Below are 18,916 nucleotides of genomic sequence, written 5' to 3'. Positions count from 1 at the left end.
AGAGCCTCTTGTCTCCGTGCTTTCTGCACATGACCGCATCCTCCATCACCATGAGTGGGCTGTTTCGCGATGAACTGGAGCTGGTCCAGACCGTCGTACGCGCCGCCGCTGGACTCAGCCAGTCGCTCCTACGCAGTGACGATAAAGGTGTTTTGGCCAAGGACGACCTGAGCCCTGTCACTGTCGCCGACTTCGCCATCCAGGGTCTGCTCTGCGCCTCGATCCACGCCCGCTTTCCTACTGATCATTTCGTCGGTGAGGAGTCGGCCGACGATCTGCGTGGTAACTCCACACTGCTCAACCGTGTGTGGGAGCTTCTTAGCCATGCCTCGACCCAGCCGTCTTCAAACGCTGTGACGTTACCACGGAATCCGGAGCACATGTGTGAGCTCATTGACATGTGCGGCCATGGCGCTCCGGGGGGTCCTGGGTCTGGCCGTGTGTGGATTTTCGACCCGATTGACGGCACTCAAACTTTTGTGTATGTGGTCGCTGTTTCACCCGCTTCTGGAGGTGCCCTTCAAGGTGCTAACTGCCTTCAACAAACAGTCGCGGCGAGGCCTATGCGATCAATGTGGCTCTCCTGGTCGATGGTCAGCAAGTCCTGAGTGTCATCGGTTGCCCAACTTTGCCAGCTTCCAGCCAGGAGCCTGTCCACAACGCCACCATCGATCCGACGGGCCAAGGCTTGCTCATCTACGGAACAAGGGGCAATGGCGTGTATATTGCTCCTCTTCTCGCACGCGACTCTGATGGTCAAGTTGATATGCATCCCTCCAGCCGGAAGCTGGATGCACATGCCGCTACTGCCACCAGGAACACTCTTCGGTCTGTCTCGTGCTTTAACCTACTCGATTCAGGCGTCGAGGACATCCACAGAGCAGTAATGGAGGATCTCAATGTCCCCTTGCCAGGGTGCGATCTACTCGGCTGGGTTCCTCGTTGGGTGACTCTCGCACTCGGTCTTGCCAATGTCACAGTCTGGGTCTACAAGCGCCGCGACCGCCACGGCAAGGTCTGGGATCATGCTGGCGCCATGATGCTCTTTGAAGAGCTCGGCGGTAAAATCACAGACATCGATGGCGTTCCGATTGACCTGACCGTCGGCCGCAAAATGACTGCCAACCACGGATTTGTAGCAGCTCCTGCGCACCTCCACAGTCTTGTGCTCGAGACCCTCCAGTCCACACTGCGGAGGGAAGGCAAGGACCATTTGCTTGCCTCGAAATAGCCTCAAAAGCGACCTCCAGTCCTGTGGCGCTTGTCAAACTGGCGGTCTTAGTCAATTTGATTACATTTGAGATGGGATGGTGGAATGCTCGCATGGGTCCGGTTACGCCACAACATCTGATGTTGGCACTATCCAACCAGCGACTGTGGCCGTATTCGTATTATCTAAGGCGCAACACTTTGGCATTATAGCCATCGTTGCATCACGAATGCGACTTACCACTTCCAACCCGGATGGCAGCTCTTCAGTATGGTGTAGATTAGACATATCCTGTTGCATTATATCATGGGGAGTCGAGTTTTTCATTAGTGGGCATTGATTCAATTGTTGCTATTGGAAAGGATCACGGATTCGCACTCGCCCAGCCCCCCCAGGTCGCGGCAGACCAAGAGAGAGAAAGAGAGGAAACAAAAAATGAAAAATGAAAAAGGGCCGGGCCGGTCACAGGAACCTTTGTCGGATGCCACGAAGTACTGCTCAGCTGCGTACGGAAACGGTCCATGAACAAGACATAGGCGGATAAGTGCGCTTATGGTTGCCTATCAAATGGCCGGAAATCGTTCTCGTTCAAAGAACGGTCGACCCCTGATTGAAGGATTGAAGGACCTCAGCAAGGTGACAGAAAGTCGAGGAATTGCGGAGCATGAATCTGCCCGGGTTTTCTAATGAGCGAAGGGAAACGACGGGCTCCCGGCAGCGTACAGTCAATCGCGCCTTTTGCCTCGGGGCGTTGCCGTGGTATACGAATCGTGCCTCTTTATCTGAAGCAGTTGAATTTGCCAAAGCTGAAGCGCCAGGGTCCTCTGTGAACACCATGGCGGTTGGCGGAAACGCTGGTGCCGAAGTGGCGACCACCAACACCCTTATGATATGTGAACGGCATGGTGAAAGATCGCGAGGAAGAGTGAGTAGTTGGTCTGACTGCAGCGCGATGTAAGTAAGAGTGAATGCCATGTGGCAGGAGCTGGACTTTGAGGGCTACATACAAGTGATTGGGCTTGGTCGCTGTCTAGTGGGAATTGATGACGATGTTGTTGATGATGATGTTTATCGGTGGTGGAGGGTTGAGGAGTAAGTAACGAGGGTGGGAGACGTTCAGGCCCCAGATTATAAGGTAGACAGGGAGGGGTGTGGTGCCTGGCGATGGACACGGCGGCCTCTGAGCCGATCCTCGATCCCAGGGTCTTGCGCTGGTGATTCAGCCAGTGTGACGGCTGATGCAAGACCAAGCTTTGTTGTACGAATGCCAAGCCGCCCACACGCCTGCTTGTCCAAGTTCTTGACAGTCATCGCGTCAACGCCGCCCGATGTCGTGGGCCCAGCCCTGTGTGACGTAATGGCAGCCCAGAGACAGCCAGTGGAGTGGGGCTTCTGCCAGCACACCTTGTAAAGACGCCAATTTAAGAACGACATCATGTGTGGCGGAGCCTCCGCCTGTCGCTCTAAACCAGCCCCAAGCACAATATCCGCCAAGGGTATCAAAGCATCACACCACCTTGCAGTGCAGAGGACATCGAGTTGATATATGTGGCCGTGGCGTGGTTCTTGAATGGCCATGGAGCAACGGCCGACCTGTCTGGCCGCCATAAACATGTTCGGTTTGCTTTGCGTGCCAAGTGCGAAGACGCATCACCACTTACTAGTCGAACCTCATCAGGTTTGTCCTTCGTCGTGAGGATAGTACAAGACAAACAAGATCAGACCTGCTATGGCAGAGCTCTATAATCAATCATGCATCTGACTTACAACGAATTCCATGCCTCGCCTTGACATTCATTGCCACACTGCATTGTGGGTTTTAGCTGGCCTTATAGGACTGCCTTAACAGACAGTCGGGTTCAGTCGACGGGCGATAGAATTCCTCAGGACTCGCTGAGCTTCCATACTGCCCTTGGAAACGTAAGCGTGAGGCGACGAGGCCGAAACATGCTTACTGCTAATGTGTCGTCCCGGGAACGTTTGCCACGCCTCAACGGAACATCATCCGCGACACAGAGAGCGGTCGACCTTGTCTGGAAATACCATTTTCGAGATTTTTTGAAACAGCTGTGGCGTGGAGTTCTCGCGATTCTGCTCAGGCGAGGCTCTTAAGCCGCTCTCTACCTGGCGAGACACGTGCTCCTTTGCTCGTCGTATCACGGTTCATGTTGCTCCATACTGGTGCTCGTGCTCAGACCTCATCGCTGATCATGTCACTCTTCTTCCAGTAATGTTGCTTGGTGTGGCAAGTCGGCGACGTGCTGAAGACTCGCCGCTGCGTGGTGCCATTACAACCAGACTGGATTGCACCTCGATCGTAGGGCACGCTGCGCAATGCGTTCGCCCACCGGAAAATGGAATCGCACCAGGGCCATGACAGGTTAATATATTTATGCCTGCGAGACCGAGAAGGTTTCAGTACGTAATTTGTGGATAATATCCGGGGATTAGAGCCAACAGTATCAGACTCTGCGGTGTGTACGTCGAAATTCACCAGAAGCTCACTGCAGCCACAGTACTGGTGATCGGCGGAGATACTTACAATCGCGGTTCGAGAAGGACATTTACGCGTCTCCACTCGGGTACCTCGATGGGCGTCAGGATGGCGTGGGACCCCGAAGTACCGGAGCCTCCTCGGTCTTGCAGACATATGTCATCTCGTCCATGGCTTCAAGCGGTGATCCGCCGGTAGAGGGGAACAGACCACCTATCTATCGCAACTAGTATCAAAAGCTGGACACTTCTATCTTCTCTACCTAGGGCATTGTCCAGCCGCCGAGCACTGTCACTTACATGGGCTACAAGAACAGGCTGGCATAACGGAGCGCTGGGACAATGCCGTGTGTTACGGCTGGATGGTTCCAGCAACTGTCGTCACGCGCGACGGCAGCTGGACTCCCGGCCCGCGCACAAGTCCAATCATGGTAAAATCCGTCCGTGATGTCCGGTATGTAAGCTTGTGCTGGACGGAAAACCCGGTTCACATCAGAAGGCGCACTTGATCTCGACCGTGTGTGATACAATAGCTTTTTGTAGTGTCCCGTGGAAGGTATCGCGGCATTTGGAAAGCTCGGCAGAATTGGCTGATCTGGCAATCCCTTGTGAGGAGCAGCACAACAGGGATCCCGGCCTTGCGGCGCTTGATGCAATGAAATATCCGATCGATGCGCGTGCGATTGGTCTGGGCTCTACCTTTGATCAACCCGATCAAACCCAAGGACGTGAACGCGAAAGGGAAAATGCAAACAAGTTTTCGGACTGGTGTCAAGAAACCCTGCACCTACCTAGGCAGAACAACATTCGTGGAGCATAGATGGATGTCGGCAAGATGACGAGCTTTGCACCAGCAGAGCAAAGTACGAAGAGAATTACACTCTGCCATTTCAAGGTCCTGCGTCCGTCATGAAGGACAACTGGATGAGCGTTCAGCCGCCACGACATCGTTCATCGTCGGGCTTGACTACGTGAGTCTGAGCAGATACAAAAGTGGCCGGTGCTCTCGACCTTTCTGCTTCGTTGATGAGCACCTAGCTGGAGTTTTCTTCGCAACACCAGCGCTCAACTGAGGTGTACCCAGAACAAGTGCTGGGACATGCAAAGGTGGATGTTCGACCCCGCACTGATCCCCAAGTTTCCCCAATTGCGCAATCCCAGCCTGACTGTGGAGGCACACAGATATCCCGGCTTACCCCGACTTGCTTCCCCAACCGCGAATTGGAGCTGTGTCATTCATGCGCGGATCAGTCGGCCTGGCAAGACGATTTCGCAGACTGCAAGACACACGAAGACTCGAAACTGTGACACAAAATGAGTTGGCGAGGTGCGCCCAGGATGAAGATTTTTCACAATCCCTGTGGAATGAATCGCGAGCAAGTGTGTCATGATGGCCACACATTACGTTTGGTTGCATGGTGATGCATTTGCCGTTACGTGATAGCCCAGCCGTGGCCAAGCTGGCCACGACTCCTCTGCAGTGGATCTCCGCAGATCCAGCTACATACTTGTCTATGTTGGAGATGACGAGGAATGCTCTGATGATCTGTCACCATCTGCCCAGGGTTTTGGCTGGCGCATCCATTCATGGTCACAAGTGGCGGGCGGGAGTGCTCTCATGCTTTTCCCGGGCGCAGCATCTATTGCTCTGTGCCTCACCTGGAATGTGAATTGTCCCATAGCACCAGCTAACACTGCGGAGAAGGAGTGTTTGGTGCTGTCGTGGCGCAGACAACCGTGGCACAGACTGCAGACAGAGAACGCCAACGAGTAGCATTCCTCACAACCATGCACAGTGGCTACACTCATCATGTTGGACCTGCCTGTTAGGGGCACACGACGCTGTTGCACGCCTCCGTTAGTGTAACTCCGACCTCGAGGACAATTCGAAGTGGCGGTGCTTCAGTGTGGAGAATTGCGTTTACGCTGCCTACGCCCTCTCCACCCCACCCCCCCTAGAAGGCCCATGGAGCAGAATTTTCCTTCTGTGACTTGTACCGTGCCCCCATAGGATCCGGACTGTTCCCCACCGAGCGCCTACTCACGGCAGAGCGCCCAATTCAAAATAGAAGCTTGTGTGCCAGTGGCACTAATCAGGAATGAGACGGGGCTAGCCTCCGTTTTGTTCGCGACGACGGAACCGGGACGGCGCACGCAGCAGTCTTGAGATAGGGCCACACTGGCAATTGAATATTGAGAGCTCCTCTGCCTTGATGCCTGACTGAGACATGCTGCTTGTCACTGTCATCTCTCCCGACATCGGACTGACTGTCTTTGGAGTCTACGAGGAACTGCAGAAGCTGGTCAAGCGTGCCAAATCGCGGCTCCTTGATGTGCGTAGGCGGATGAGTGACGGCGACTGGGGCATGTCAAGGTTTTTCCCCAAACAGAGATCTGCGGGCAGCTGCCACCACCATTAGACTGAATCTGGGGTTGCGCATGCTGCTGCGCCAGTTCACCCCTGACGGCTAGCCACACCAGAGCGCAGCCAACTGGCCATCCTTCAGCCGCTTTGCCTTGTCTGACGCTGGCTGGCCAGAACATCGCAAGAGCCACTATGAGACAATACTACCTGATTGGGATGTTGGCGCCACAAACTGGCCAATTGTGTAGCCAGACGGAGGCATGCTGGAAGAGAGGAGTTCCCGCGAACGATTATTCGAGGCAATGATATGAACAAGGTCATCTCCCAGACGATGATGGGCTGTCCGAAATCTTGACCGAGCCGCCCAGGCTGCAGCTCGACTCCGGGCCCGATGCGTTTCGAGTCAATGGCGTGATGACGGTGAGCAGCAGAGTCGGCCAGGGCTGAAGCCAGTCGGGTTGCATGCTGTTAGTCATCGCTGCCGGCAGCGAGGAGCCCAGAGAGACCTAAAGCGGCTCACGTGGCAGCAATGAGACGCCTGGCTCCCCAGGTTTTTGAAACCCCGTCGTCTTTCATGTAATCTGGGGGTAATGGAAACACAGGGCTGAAATCTCTGCTGGCGGATGAGTGCCCGGAACTGAGGCGTCGCGGGGCAAGGTGGACCACACGCGTGGCCGGCTGCCCCGGCCCATGCCAGAGGCGGCCGTAGCGCCTGTCACGCGGTGCGCTCGAATTTGTCGTGAGATGAGCCGCCGCCAGTGCTTTGGGCCTCGTGATGTGTCGTGGCCCCTAAGAGACAGCCATACTCTTGCAGGCGAGGACGGTGAGCTGCTGCAACCGGAAGGCGAGACCGAAGAGGCGGTAAGTCAGGCACGCAGGGTATGAGAGGCCCAGGGGCACTTGGCGACGATGCATCGACATCGCGCCGTGGGGATTGCGCTTTCACTGCCGGTCTCCAATCGGGGCTGAGCAAGGGGAGGGCGAGAGGTAAGGCGTGCGATGTCGAGTATCTCGTAATAGCGCTGCCAGCAAAATCGTGCTTGGGAACACGTACCTTGGGCACAGGGTCAAGTCTGGGGGAGGGGCCCAGCACAGTGCGCCGTGTGCCTCACGAGCCATTTATCCCTGTGTAGAGAGCATGGCGGTGGTGGCTCTTGCCTGCGGTAGCCGAGAGCCCAACTCCCATCACCAGAGATTCCATTGTCCATGCTTCAATTTACGATGAGATCCTGCCAGGACTGCATGGACTACACCGAGCCTGAGCGTCCCGTGGCTGGCCTCACACATCGAAGCCGCTCCAAACTTCCTTTGGTCGGCCAGGAGAAGCTGCTGCTGCGCTGCATTCCGGAGGAGTTGCGTGCTCAGCGTTGAAAGTTGATGCAATCGCGTCCAAGGTACCTTGTGCACCCTAGTTCTCCGCCCATCCATCCAGGCGCCGTGCCGGAATGGGGTGGTGGAGTACGAGCGACGACCGACCGGCCCGCCAGGCACCGCCCGCTCAGAGCCAATTACGAGCCCGGCCACGCCGCTTCCACTTCGTGTGGTTGACGTGCATCCTCCACACGGGCATCGTGATCAGCCATTTTTTCCCCCTGGACCGTGAGACGAGGTACGTCCCTTTTCTCAGCGTCCTGCTGGAGCCCCGTTTCCATGTTTGCTCAACCACCCGCTGGCCCTCGTTTCTGGCCCAAGTATAAAGCCGGGGGCTCGGCCACCCAAAAGCTGGCTGGCCCGTCTGTGACAGTCATCCATACCCTCAAGCGATTTGCGCCTGGTCCATCTCGCTCATAAACTGCCCTCGAGCACCAAGTGTCACCTCAGCTCTCACGATACTTGGGCATTTAATATTTGCTTCCTTCCACCTACTTTTGCCATCTTTGAGGCTGGCTTCTTCAGCCCTGAACTCAAAACCTCTCTAAGAGCTCCCAGCACAGCCATCCCACTGGTCAGCTCGCTCCTGCAACTTTCCTCAGCCCCAACAGCAGCCCAAGCTTTCTCAGTCTTCTCCATTCTATATCTAGAGTCTGTGCGCTTGCACTTCAGCCTGTATTTCTTACATCTCGTCTGTCTCTGATCTGCAACATAGACCAGAGGCTACTCGTTATTGTCGGTGAGTACAACAGTTTTGCCCCCCCCCCCCCCCGTCAGGCCCATGATCTGCGCCATGTGGGCTGCTGGCTGCGTCATGGGCAGCCAATGCGGTGCGCTGCGACCCTGTTGAGTGGCCCCATGGCGTGGGCCAAAGAACCACGATAACGTGCGCTGGGGCAACTTGTGCAATGCGATAATGGTGCCTCGTTTGCAAGTCCTGAAATTGTTGCCTTTTGCTGACCTCTGCATTACTCCATCCGCTCAGGCCGCTCTCAGCATTTTGACGACCTTCGTGCACACTCGCCTCTAGGCGCCCTTCACCATGGCCGAAACCAACGGAACCGCAGTAGCCAACAAGCTGCTCAACAAGATCCAGGACGACGAGGTCTCCCGCCATCCCTCTCCACAGCCCACGCACTTCTCCGTGCCTCTCGGCAGCAACAGCAATTTGAGCCATAATGGTCATAAGGTCCTTCGCTCCGCAACTGTCGGCTACGTCGCTCCCGAGTTCAAAGACCGCCCTCAGCAGATCCAGAAAGGTAAGAACTAATTTCGCCATTCATGTTGGGCCATTGCGTGCCACCGCTCCTTGAGTGCCCACAACTGACTGGGAGCCTTGCAGTCAAGGAGATAATTCAATCGCAAGGATGGATCCCAGAATCCCACCTTGAGCAACAAGTCTCGTGGTTCTACAACGAGCTCGGGATCGACGATGTCTACTTCCAGATGGAGCAGGCCGAAGTCATCGCCACCCACATTACCTCGACCTATGCTGCAAAGATTGCTGCGTATGCACGCGTCGACAAGCGCGAGGACATCCGCCTTGACATGGAAGCTACCGACCATGCCATCTACATCGACACGAGCGTGCCCGGCGTCTCCAATCTCCGGGGGCCCAGATACGAGAATCGGCTCGAAGACAAGTACCTGGACCACACTGACCCAGAGAAGCGGTTCCGAGTCGAAACCTTTCGGTCCCCGTCCAACTTGGCTGGTGATGCCAGCTCTCAAGGCTCATCGTTGCGATGCTATTTCGTCTACCAGTGCCAATTTGTCGATCCCAATCCTGACCCCAACGAGACACGCCTCCACCTCATCAGCGACCGTACTTTCTTGACCAAGGCGACAAAGAACACCAAGGAGATTTACCAAGACATCATCAAAGTTGCCGTCAGCAGGTTCGGTCCTGTCATTGAGGTCTTCGACATGGAGGGCTTGCAGGAGAAGCGCCTCGTTGTAGCCTTCAAGGCACGCACCGCACGTGGCCTATTCAGCGCGCTTAGTGATCTCTACCACTACTACGGAGTGACCAGCACGAGAAAATATGTCGAACAGTTCTCCAATGGCATCACAGTAATGAGTATCTACCTCAAACCTGCTACCAATCTCAACACGGACATCATGCCCATCGATCAATCCATCTATCAGATAACGAAGGAGATTTCTCTCTTGTACTGTATTCCACAGAACAAGCTCCATTCCCTCTTCGCCTCTGGTCAGCTGAGCCTGCAGGAGACCATCTACGGACACTGTGTCTGGGTCTTTGTGCAGCACTTCCTGAACCGCCTCGGCTCGGAGTATGCTTCTTTATACCAAGCGCTGGATCCTAAGAAGAATGCCCACGCCGAAATTCTCTCAAAGCTGAAGCGCCGGCTCCGCACCGAGACCTTCACTCCGGACTACATCCTCGAAATCATTGAGAACTATCCAGCTCTCGTGCGTGCGTTGTATGCTTCCTTCGCCAGCGTCCATCTCAGTGTCACCCCTGGTCTGGACCAGAACGGAATCGCCACCCCTCCGTCGTTGGAGGTTCTGTCGGACGCCAGGTTGAAGGAACGTATCACCCGCGAAGTATCCAATGAGCACGAAGAGATGGTCATGACGGCTTTCCGCATCTTCAACAACGCTGTATTGAAGACAAATTACTTTACACCCACCAAGATGGCCCTCAGCTTCCGACTCGACCCATCTTTCCTGCCCGAGTTCGAGTACCCCACGCCTCTTTACGGCATGTTCCTTGTCATCAGCGCCGAGTCTCGCGGCTTTCATCTTCGCTTCAAGGACGTGGCCCGCGGTGGCATTCGCATCGTAAAGTCCCGCAGCAAGGAAGCCTACTCGATCAATGCTAGGAATTTGTTCGACGAGAACTATGGTCTTGCAAGCACACAACAGCGCAAGAACAAAGATATTCCCGAGGGCGGTTCGAAGGGAGTCATCCTGCTTGATGCCAAGCAGCAAGACAAGGCCCAGGAGGCCTTCGAGAAGTACATTGACAGCATCATGGACCTCTTGCTTCCAGGTCAGAGCCCAGGTATCAAGAATCCCATCGTTGACTTGTACCGCAAGGAAGAGATCTTGTTCATGGGCCCTGACGAGAACACGGCCGACCTGGTCAATTGGGCAACCATGCACGCACGATCTCGTGGAGCTCCGTGGTGGAAGTCATTCTTCACGGGCAAGTCTCCCAAGCTCGGAGGTATCCCGCACGACACGTACGGCATGACTACATTGTCTGTGCGCGAATACGTTAAGGGTATTTACAGAAAACTCGAGCTCGACCCTTCAACCGTCAAGAAGATGCAGACTGGCGGTCCCGACGGCGACCTTGGCAGTAACGAGATTCTTCTCAGCAACGAGAAGTATACCTCTGTCGTCGACGGCTCAGGCGTGCTGGTTGATCCAAATGGGATTGACATCAACGAGCTGCGTCGCCTCGCAAAGGCCCGTGCCATGATTGTCCATTTCGACGTCTCGAAGCTCTCCAAGGACGGATTCAGGGTGCTGTGCGATGATAGTAACATCACACTGCCCAGCGGCGAGGTGATTGCGAATGGTACATCATTCCGCAACACGTACCACCTTCGAGACACCGGCCTGACAGATTCGTTTGTTCCCTGTGGTGGCCGTCCCGAGTCGATTGATCTTGTCTCGGTCGGCAGACTCATCAAGGACGGCAAATCCACTATTCCTTACATCGTCGAGGGTGCCAATTTGTTCATCACGCAGGATGCCAAGCTGAGACTCGAGGAGGCGGGCTGTATCCTGTACAAAGATGCCTCGGCCAACAAGGGTGGTGTCACGTCGTCGTCTCTTGAGGTCCTCGCATCTCTGAGCTTCGATGACGCTGGCTTCGTTGAGCACATGTGCCACGATGCTCATGGTCAGGCCCCGGAATTCTACCAGGCCTACGTGCGTGAAGTTCAGGCCAAGATCTGCGACAATGCGCGCCTGGAGTTCGAGGCTATCTGGCGCGAGGCGGAAGAGACGGGCAAGCCCCGTTCAGTCTTGTCTGACAAACTTTCCAATGCGATCACCACGCTCGATGAGGAGCTGCAACACTCTGATCTGTGGAAGGACGAGAAGATCCGGCTTGATGTCCTCAGAGATGCCTTGCCGAAGCTGCTGCTGGACAAGATTGGTCTCGAAACCATTATCAAACGCGTCCCCGATGCCTACCTTCGCGCCATCTTCGGCAGCTACCTCGCTTCGCGCTTTGTCTACCAATACGGCAGTAGCCCGAGTCAATTTGCTTTCTACGACTTGTGAGTAACTATCGAACGTCTTTGAAGTTTCACCTTACTGACTTTGCTGCTTAGCCTGTCCAAGAGAATGTCCAAGCACAACTGAGAGCTCATTGTTCAACTCGCGACGAATTCCGTACCAGACCTTGTCAAAAGGTGATTGGCAACAAGGCAAAAAGTTATATGATCATATCATGGTTTCAGCATTGCAATGGCGTTCACGAAGGAGATGAGGATCCAATCGATTTCAACAATACTCGACACCATAGGCGAGAATTTACACGCACAAGGTATGGTGGCGATGGATTAATAGACACGGAAATATACTCAACAATCCGATGAGATCCATGCGTTGAAGATCTTTGATACCACCTAGTGTGCCCGTTGCTGAATACTCAGTACTTCGTTTGATACATGATTGCATTGTCCATAACATAGAAGCCCGAAATTTGCTTGTGATGTACAATAGACAGAATTGACTATTCAACAGCCAACTGTTTCGGCTTAAAGGGTAACCCAACACCGTGGTAGGCACTGGGTAGCATGCGCACCATGGTGGGCAAGATTTGGATACTTCGGGAAACCAGTGAACACAGTGTTCTGGCCTGCTTCTGCCACGGTCTGACACACACGCGTAGTACTGCTATCAGGGGCACAGTGCCTCGCGAGATACCCGCCCGTTATGGCACAATGTCTGATTTTCTCTCACGGCTAACAACTCTGATTGCACGAGACAAATAGCCCTAAGGATTGCTGAGATATTGGCCATGGTGGGCGATGTTGCAGCAATTACTGACATCTGGTTACAGGTAGTGCTCTGTCGTCCTCGGTAACCTTTCTACTTATGGGCCTCTCACGCAACAGCTTTCAGCCTTGTAATTCGTGGAAATCCACCCTGGATGCCATTCCCGAGCTCTGCGGTTGGGAAAAGCCGGAAGCCCCGAGGCTCACTGGCGTACGCATTGAAGTGAGGACTTCGTGAGCAGGGACGCTTTGATGCTCTCGGGCAAAAGCGTTAGAGTCTGTTTCAACAGTGGTGGTCCTAGCATGACCCTCGCAGGAAACAGCATGCATTGAGGGCACGTTTGCTTCCAGCTCTGCTTTGGGAAATGCACCAAAGATCGAGCCCGATGACAGGTCGTTCTTTGCTGTATCAGGTAGCAAGCCGCCAGATATGGGGAGACTCAGTGCCGCTTCGCCACATTTTGATTGCTTTCGGCAATGGTGGTGGCGAAGACATACGTAGAGTCCTGCTAACGAGAACAGAAGAAAGAGGGCTGCCGCACCAACGGCGATCCCTGAGATCTCTCCCTTCGTTAAGGGAGTAGTAGGACTTGCCGAAGCTGTAGAATTGTGGTTGTCGTTGCTCGGAGAGATGTGCTCAGAAATAGCACTGGCTGTTGCCGCCATCTGCAGGTCAGCGCTCTTCGAAGTGCTGATCTCGAGAGGCAACGTGAAGTGGTAGACGCGTGCGGCATACAGGTTCTGTGGCTCCGCGGAGACTGGACGGTGCCAAGTGTAGAGATCGTGATCCCGAACCGCATTGGTCTCAGGAGGATCGAACGACATCCAGACTTCGGTAGCTTCTGTCATGATACTGCGGCACAGCCTGTGTTCCCGACTTCCGCCTCGAATGTTCGGAACGGCAGTTTGACAGTCCCAGCCGCCACCTGGGCAGCACCAGACCTGTACCAATGCAGACGTATCTTGGGTGACGGTGTGAGAACAAGCTGACGTCCAACCTTTTCTGCAGGCATTGCCGGGGTATGTCATGACTGGCAGAGTAGTGTCGCGCATGCCAGGCATAAAGCCATTGAGGTTGAAGGCATCATCGCCGTATAGCTGACGACAACCACTGGGCACGCAAGCCTCGACGTGTCGGATGAGGTCTGAGGGATTGCCAGGGGTGGTATAGAAGGCCTGGCAGAGATGACCCGACAGTGGGTGGCTGGAGAGTTGCGCCTTCGAAGAGTAGGCATTGTTGCTAATGAATGGGCAGTGAATGGAGAGCGTGCACGGCAGTGACGGGTTGAATGGTGTCAGCTGCGGCGACAACGTGATGGTACTGGCAGCCGGCACCTCGCCTGCCGTGGGCACATCCTTGGATGTCTGAGTTGTCTTCGGTGCTGCCATGTCCCCAGAGGCGTCGTCGCATCGTTGCTGGTGAGAGGGATGAGTCGAACGACCTGGCGAGGGCCTGCGCTGCGTTCCTCGGAGTTTGTGTCACACAGCTGTCGTGCTGTCGTTCGTTGCTCGGTAACTGTGGGCAACGTTTTGCTTGACCGGGAAGGCACAACCGGTGAGGCACGGGCGGACGAAATGACCCAATGAAACGACTTGATGCTGTTCTCTTGATATCGTTCGGGCTTTTGATCTCGGAGACTATCTATCAGCGCGCACGTCCAACCCAGCGTCACAATTCCGAAGCCAATCGTTGACATTGGAGCACACTGCCGACATGCATATGTCTTCGGTAATGCTGGCGCAGATGATGCATTCTATACAAAACCCTACAGCCGCTGAGTCTATACCTAATCCTTATTGTTTAGTGTTGCAATATACAGTTGAACTTCTCGTTACAGGTTTCTTAAAAATACAAGGAGAGGGGGCACGGCTGCATTGGTCGCGCGCAATCCACAAGGGAGGCTCTGGTGGCCAATGTCAACTAGAGCATCTAGTGCTTCCGGGAACCCTCAACGGCGGCCAAGACCCCACCTGTACACTCTGTCCTGGATTTCCTCCCATGTCATTTGTTTGGATGTGACGTTGTGAGCCTGTGCCTCCTGAAGCACAATCGTTGGCGCACCACTACCCGCGCCAGGGTTCTTGAGCTCACCACGAACCACTTGCGATGCCACTCTCCGTAGATCGCTGACTGTCAAGGCCTCGATGCGGCGGCACATCTCCAGGACTGGAATTTTACGTCCATGGACCTGCACTTGTCGCCCCAAGTCCTCCAGCTCAACCATCCGGCTCTCCAGATTCATGAGCAGACTCGACCTGAGTTGGTTTTTAGCCCGGTTGACTTCCGCCTGCCCGAGGGCCGCGAACCCCGTGTCCAAGGTCAAGCTGCGCAATTCTTGGCAGATAACATCGAGCATGTTCTGGGTGCGGCCCGGGATACACATGGCTGATATGCCAAATAGCCCAGAGTCTGTGTATGAGTGGTTGAAGGCAATGCAGGATTCGACCCACGCGTGCTGGTTAAGGACATTTGTATAGAGGCGAGAATACATGCCTTTTCCGGGCCCACCAGCAGAGAAGGAGCCACCGCCTCCAAGAAGAGTATTTAGCGTGGCGAGAGCGTATATGTCATCAGATGAGATAGGCAAGCCTTCGAATGCAAGGTGAATATGTGTGAAGGTTGGCATGTTGGGATTCAACGAAGGTGGCTGCATGGGTAAAGCAACAAAGCCTCCCGTGTAGCGGGACGGCTGGTTGATCTCCTCGGCAGTCGGTAGAGTCGTTGGTTTTGGCGCAGAGGAGGCGAGATTCTTGAACAAAGGCAATTTTGAGAAAATGCCAGACGATGATTGCGAGGATGCGGGCGAGGAGTTCACTGACGGACTAGAGTCCGTGCTAGAATCTGGGGACAGAGAGCCGAGGGAAGATTCTGACTCTGTCCGCGATAGACTTCCGGTGGAAGCTCCCATATCACCAAAAAACTGTGTCGCCAGGCTGACAGCCTCGTCATGAGGGACGCCAGCGAAGGCGACAACGGTCCTCTCGGGACGGTAAAAAGCTTCCCGGTATGCGCGGACCACCGAGGCGTTGATCTCTGGTATTCGCTCCATCGGACAGAGCAGGGGGTTGCCAAGAGTATTGTCTTTAAAGGCGGCAAGATGAACGAGCTCGGGAAGAATGAGCTCAGGCTTCTTCCAGATCTCGGTAATTTCGTACTCGGCCGTGGCTAGCTCCTGGGCGACTTCGTCGTCAGTGATGCGGGGGTTCCGTATCGTGTCGGCGAGGACCTCTGTGGCTGTGGGAACAGCCGAGTTGAAGGTGGCTGCCTGGTACATCATGGATTCGCGTGACGAGACACATTGGATGTTGCCGCCGAGCGATTCGACGACCTCTGTGATGGACTCGGCGTCCTTGTTGGTGGTCGACTTGAAGGCCAGCCGGTCCACAATGTGGCTGACACCACTCAGCGGCGCATTTTCGAAGCGTGATCCAGCTTCAATATAGACGCCTACACCCGAGAAGGATCCAGGCAGTGCTTCGGAGGCAACTCGTACACCATTGGGGAGAGTGGTAATTTGGTCAAGCTCAGTCGGCTCCTGCAGAACAATGTGGTATTGCGTCAGCAGCCATTTCAAGTCTAGCCAATTATTGGTACCGTGGGTATGGGGAGAGGGTAATGCATATCGCACCTTGCCCTTGGGCACCTGAACTGCAGAAGAGAGAGGGCGCCTTGACAGTCTGGCAAGCAACTGCCGCCGAGCCGGATGAAGCGGCGAGGTTGCTGCCGTCAGGCGGCCTGCCAGGCTCCGCGACGAAGTCGCCAAGAACATGCTTGGAGCCTCAAAGTAATGGCACTGGTCGCCTGGGTTCGTTGGGGGAGATGCGGCGCGTTGACGTCTGGAAACTGGTCGACGGCAGTCCCGTCCTTCCCTCGTGGTCGCAGCGGGCGATGAGTCGGTGGTGCTTGCAAGGCACATGCGCATTGCGGAGTGGCAGGCTCTTATCGATCGGCAGTTACTTTAGAGTGGGTCTGGCTCTCGAATGCTGCCAATTCTACTTCGACACCGATGGTGCGCCGTAGGCACGGCCATAAACAGCAGGTACACAAGACGACACTCGTCGAGATAATTTTCTATTTCTTGCACCCGCATATCAATTAATCATCTGCTATGTATGTGTGCTCGTTGGCCGGCTCCTTTCCAGCCTTATCGCTTGGATCTCGCTTTGAAAGACTTGAGGGGATCAGTCTTTCGACCGCCCATCTTTCGACCTTTGCCTTTGAAGGATCTGCCCTTCCTTTGTTTGCCATCTCGCACCTTCTTAAACGGTACATAGCCCACGTCGTTGGGAGTGATGGCCTTTTTGCCCTCCTTAGGCAGGAGGTAATCTGGCACGTGCCTCAACTCTGGATTGGTACGTGCAGACCTCAGCTCGCCGTCGTGACGAACGTGTTGCAGTTCCGCGGGATTTTCTTCAAAGTGACGTTTCAGCTTCTCACTCTTGAGGAGCTCTGAGCGAATCTCGCGGGTGCGGGCTTCTCGCACAGCAACCTTGGTGACTGCGCGTAAGGCATCATTCATACGATAGCGAAATGCCTCGACCTGTTTCATATCGAAGCTGTAGTCTTTGATCTCCTTGCCCTTCTTCGCCTGCTGTTTGGTAATGCGTGCTAATATCTTCTCGTCGTTCTCTGCCGTCTCGACGCTTGTGGGCATGTGCTTGCGGAACTTGTCGCTGGGAATCACGAACGAGATGGCCATGCCAGTCTGACCCGCGCGGCCGGTCCGGCCGATCCTGTGCGTGTAGGATTTCGACGAGGTCGGCAGGTCGAAATTGACCACGCAAGCAACCCGCACGAAATCAATTCCACGACTGATTCCATACTCCTTGTCGCGGCGTGAGGCCTTCCGCTTCTTCTGGGGGGGTGCTTGTTCTTTTGAAGTGGGCTCACTGTCATGATTGTTGCTGGGGCCAACGCCCTGCGTATCTTCGTCTCCCAACACCTCGTTCTCGTCAGACGCGATCAAGATGTCATAGACGTTGCTGTTGAACTGCTCGACACAGTGTATCCGGCTGTTCACGGGCAGCTCCGAGTTGAGGACACAGCTTCTGATTCCAAATTGCTCAAAAAAGAGCTTGAGGCGGTAAGACCGGTCGACATCACTGACAAAGATGATGCATTTCCCGGTGATGAGCTTCAGCTTGAAGACAACGTACATGAGGAGAAATTTTTCGTCCTCGGCGCACCTGCCATTTGAAACATGTCAATGAATGTTGAATCCAAGGGGACAGACAGAGCGTTCATTGCGACTTACTTGACCACATATTGGGAAATTCCCTCGCCATCAGCATCCGCTTCTTCGAGATCTAGTACCGTGGGATTCCGACAGAAAAGTCCCTTGAGAGTATCAATTTCGGTGGTGAGCGTCGCGCTCATAAGTACAGTTTGTACACCCTTGGGTAGCGCAGCCGCCACGCTACGAAGATCCTCGTCGTAGCCATACGAAAGGACTAGATCCGCCTCATCTAGGACGAGATGGTCCAGGTTCTCGATGGACATCGAGTTCGACTTGATGTTCTGCCACGCCCTGGCTGGTGTAGCCACCACGATATCAGGGGAGGCAGAAAGAAGTGTTCGCTGAACGGTGTCTGATTGCTTGTCGGCTAGTTTGACAGTCTGGACTTCTTTGGTGCAGAAAGCTGTGAGCGTCGCAATATTCTTGGATACCTGATCTACGAGCTCGCGCGTCGGACAAAGGATAAGAGCAGCAGTCGAGGGCTTTGTGACAGTCTACGGTGCGTTGTGGTTAGTGCCTTGCAAATACTAGACTTGGCGCGCAGATTTCAGAGACGGCGAACGAACCTGTTTGCGCTTGAGAATAGCATGCAAAATGGGTAGTAAATAAGCGGCAGTCTTGCCTGAACCAGTCTTGGCCTTGGCTAGGACGTCGCTCCCATCCATGATGAGTGGGATCGCTCTGCTTTGCACCAGAGTTGGCTTGCCCCATTTCTGATGAGCCACGGATTGTAGTAACTTCGAGTCAAGACCGAAGTCTGGGAAGGCGAAATCAGCTTGCGTAGTTGTGCTCGCGGGGTTCTCAGTTTCGACGGCCGCAGCGACTGGCGTCGGCTGATCGTTCTCGTTCAGCTTCCTCTTCATTGTGTCGGAGCGGTATCGACACGTTCGCTTGCTCGTTATCTGCCGGTATGCGTTGGGAAGAATTGCAAGGGACGATGGCGTTTGCTGTCGTATACATGCTAGGCCACTCAAGTCCTGCCCCGATCTTCCTTGACCTAGAAACAAAAATTGTTATCTTATCCGAGCCTACAGCTCGGCAGGTGGAGCACCCCGGCAGCAGAGTGGGGTCGCTGTTGCGGGCTGAACTGCCTGCGCTAAACTATCGGCCCATGTTGAAGACATCTGCGAGGTGTTCAGCATGCCCATGAGACTATGCCGATGAGACACGGGGCTGCATGCATGACGTTCATTACGAGGTGATGTATGCAGCCATGCATTTGACCAAGTCCAGGCGGAACCCAGTCCTCTCTGCC

General features: G+C 54.7%; 5 protein-coding genes across 5 annotated transcripts; 3 read left to right on the top strand and 2 right to left on the bottom strand.

The window, feature by feature from the left end:
- Positions 1–50: 50 nt before the first annotated feature.
- B0I36DRAFT_372266 (putative aminopeptidase) lies at positions 51–1,231 on the top strand (the record flags this gene model as incomplete). The annotated part of the gene is made up of 2 exons (XM_046160100.1): positions 51–481; positions 550–1,231. The coding sequence occupies 2 exons, from the start codon at positions 51–53 to the stop codon at positions 1,229–1,231; spliced, it is 1,113 nt and encodes a 370-aa protein (XP_046017188.1).
- An 860-nt stretch (positions 1,232–2,091) lies between these two features.
- Positions 2,092–4,297, top strand: B0I36DRAFT_428567 (uncharacterized protein; the record flags this gene model as incomplete). Its single annotated transcript, XM_046162461.1, has 5 exons — positions 2,092–2,302; positions 2,683–2,888; positions 3,060–3,130; positions 4,021–4,134; positions 4,247–4,297. The coding sequence occupies exons 1-5, from the start codon at positions 2,184–2,186 to the stop codon at positions 4,295–4,297; spliced, it is 561 nt and encodes a 186-aa protein (XP_046017187.1). The 5' UTR covers positions 2,092–2,183.
- Positions 4,298–8,111: 3,814 nt separating this feature from the next.
- B0I36DRAFT_74864 (glutamate/Leucine/Phenylalanine/Valine dehydrogenase) lies at positions 8,112–12,174 on the top strand. The gene is made up of 4 exons (XM_046163313.1): positions 8,112–8,178; positions 8,425–8,698; positions 8,782–11,701; positions 11,756–12,174. Exons 2-4 carry the CDS (start codon positions 8,482–8,484, stop codon positions 11,784–11,786), a joined length of 3,168 nt encoding a protein of 1,055 aa, XP_046017186.1. The 5' UTR covers positions 8,112–8,178; positions 8,425–8,481; the 3' UTR covers positions 11,787–12,174.
- A 1,839-nt stretch (positions 12,175–14,013) lies between these two features.
- On the bottom strand, positions 14,014–16,339 carry B0I36DRAFT_262842 (mitochondrial-processing peptidase subunit alpha). The gene is made up of 2 exons (XM_046151158.1): positions 16,054–16,339; positions 14,014–15,960 (listed from the first exon to the last, which is right to left on the bottom strand). Exons 1-2 carry the CDS (start codon positions 16,192–16,194, stop codon positions 14,374–14,376), a joined length of 1,728 nt encoding a protein of 575 aa, XP_046017185.1. The 5' UTR covers positions 16,195–16,339; the 3' UTR covers positions 14,014–14,373.
- A 138-nt stretch (positions 16,340–16,477) lies between these two features.
- On the bottom strand, positions 16,478–18,611 carry B0I36DRAFT_283997 (P-loop containing nucleoside triphosphate hydrolase protein). Its single transcript, XM_046151553.1, has 3 exons — positions 18,228–18,611; positions 17,680–18,155; positions 16,478–17,611 (listed from the first exon to the last, which is right to left on the bottom strand). The coding sequence occupies exons 1-3, from the start codon at positions 18,522–18,524 to the stop codon at positions 16,570–16,572; spliced, it is 1,815 nt and encodes a 604-aa protein (XP_046017184.1). The 5' UTR covers positions 18,525–18,611; the 3' UTR covers positions 16,478–16,569.
- Between the last annotated feature and the right edge of the window lie 305 nt (positions 18,612–18,916).

Source organism: Microdochium trichocladiopsis, assembly GCF_020744255.1.
Source record: "Microdochium trichocladiopsis strain MPI-CAGE-CH-0230 chromosome Unknown B0I36scaffold_2, whole genome shotgun sequence".
NCBI classification, from domain to species: domain Eukaryota; kingdom Fungi; phylum Ascomycota; class Sordariomycetes; order Xylariales; family Microdochiaceae; genus Microdochium; species Microdochium trichocladiopsis.
The sequence above is the reverse complement of the archived record's forward strand: the minus strand, read 5'-3'. Positions and strand labels throughout refer to the sequence as shown.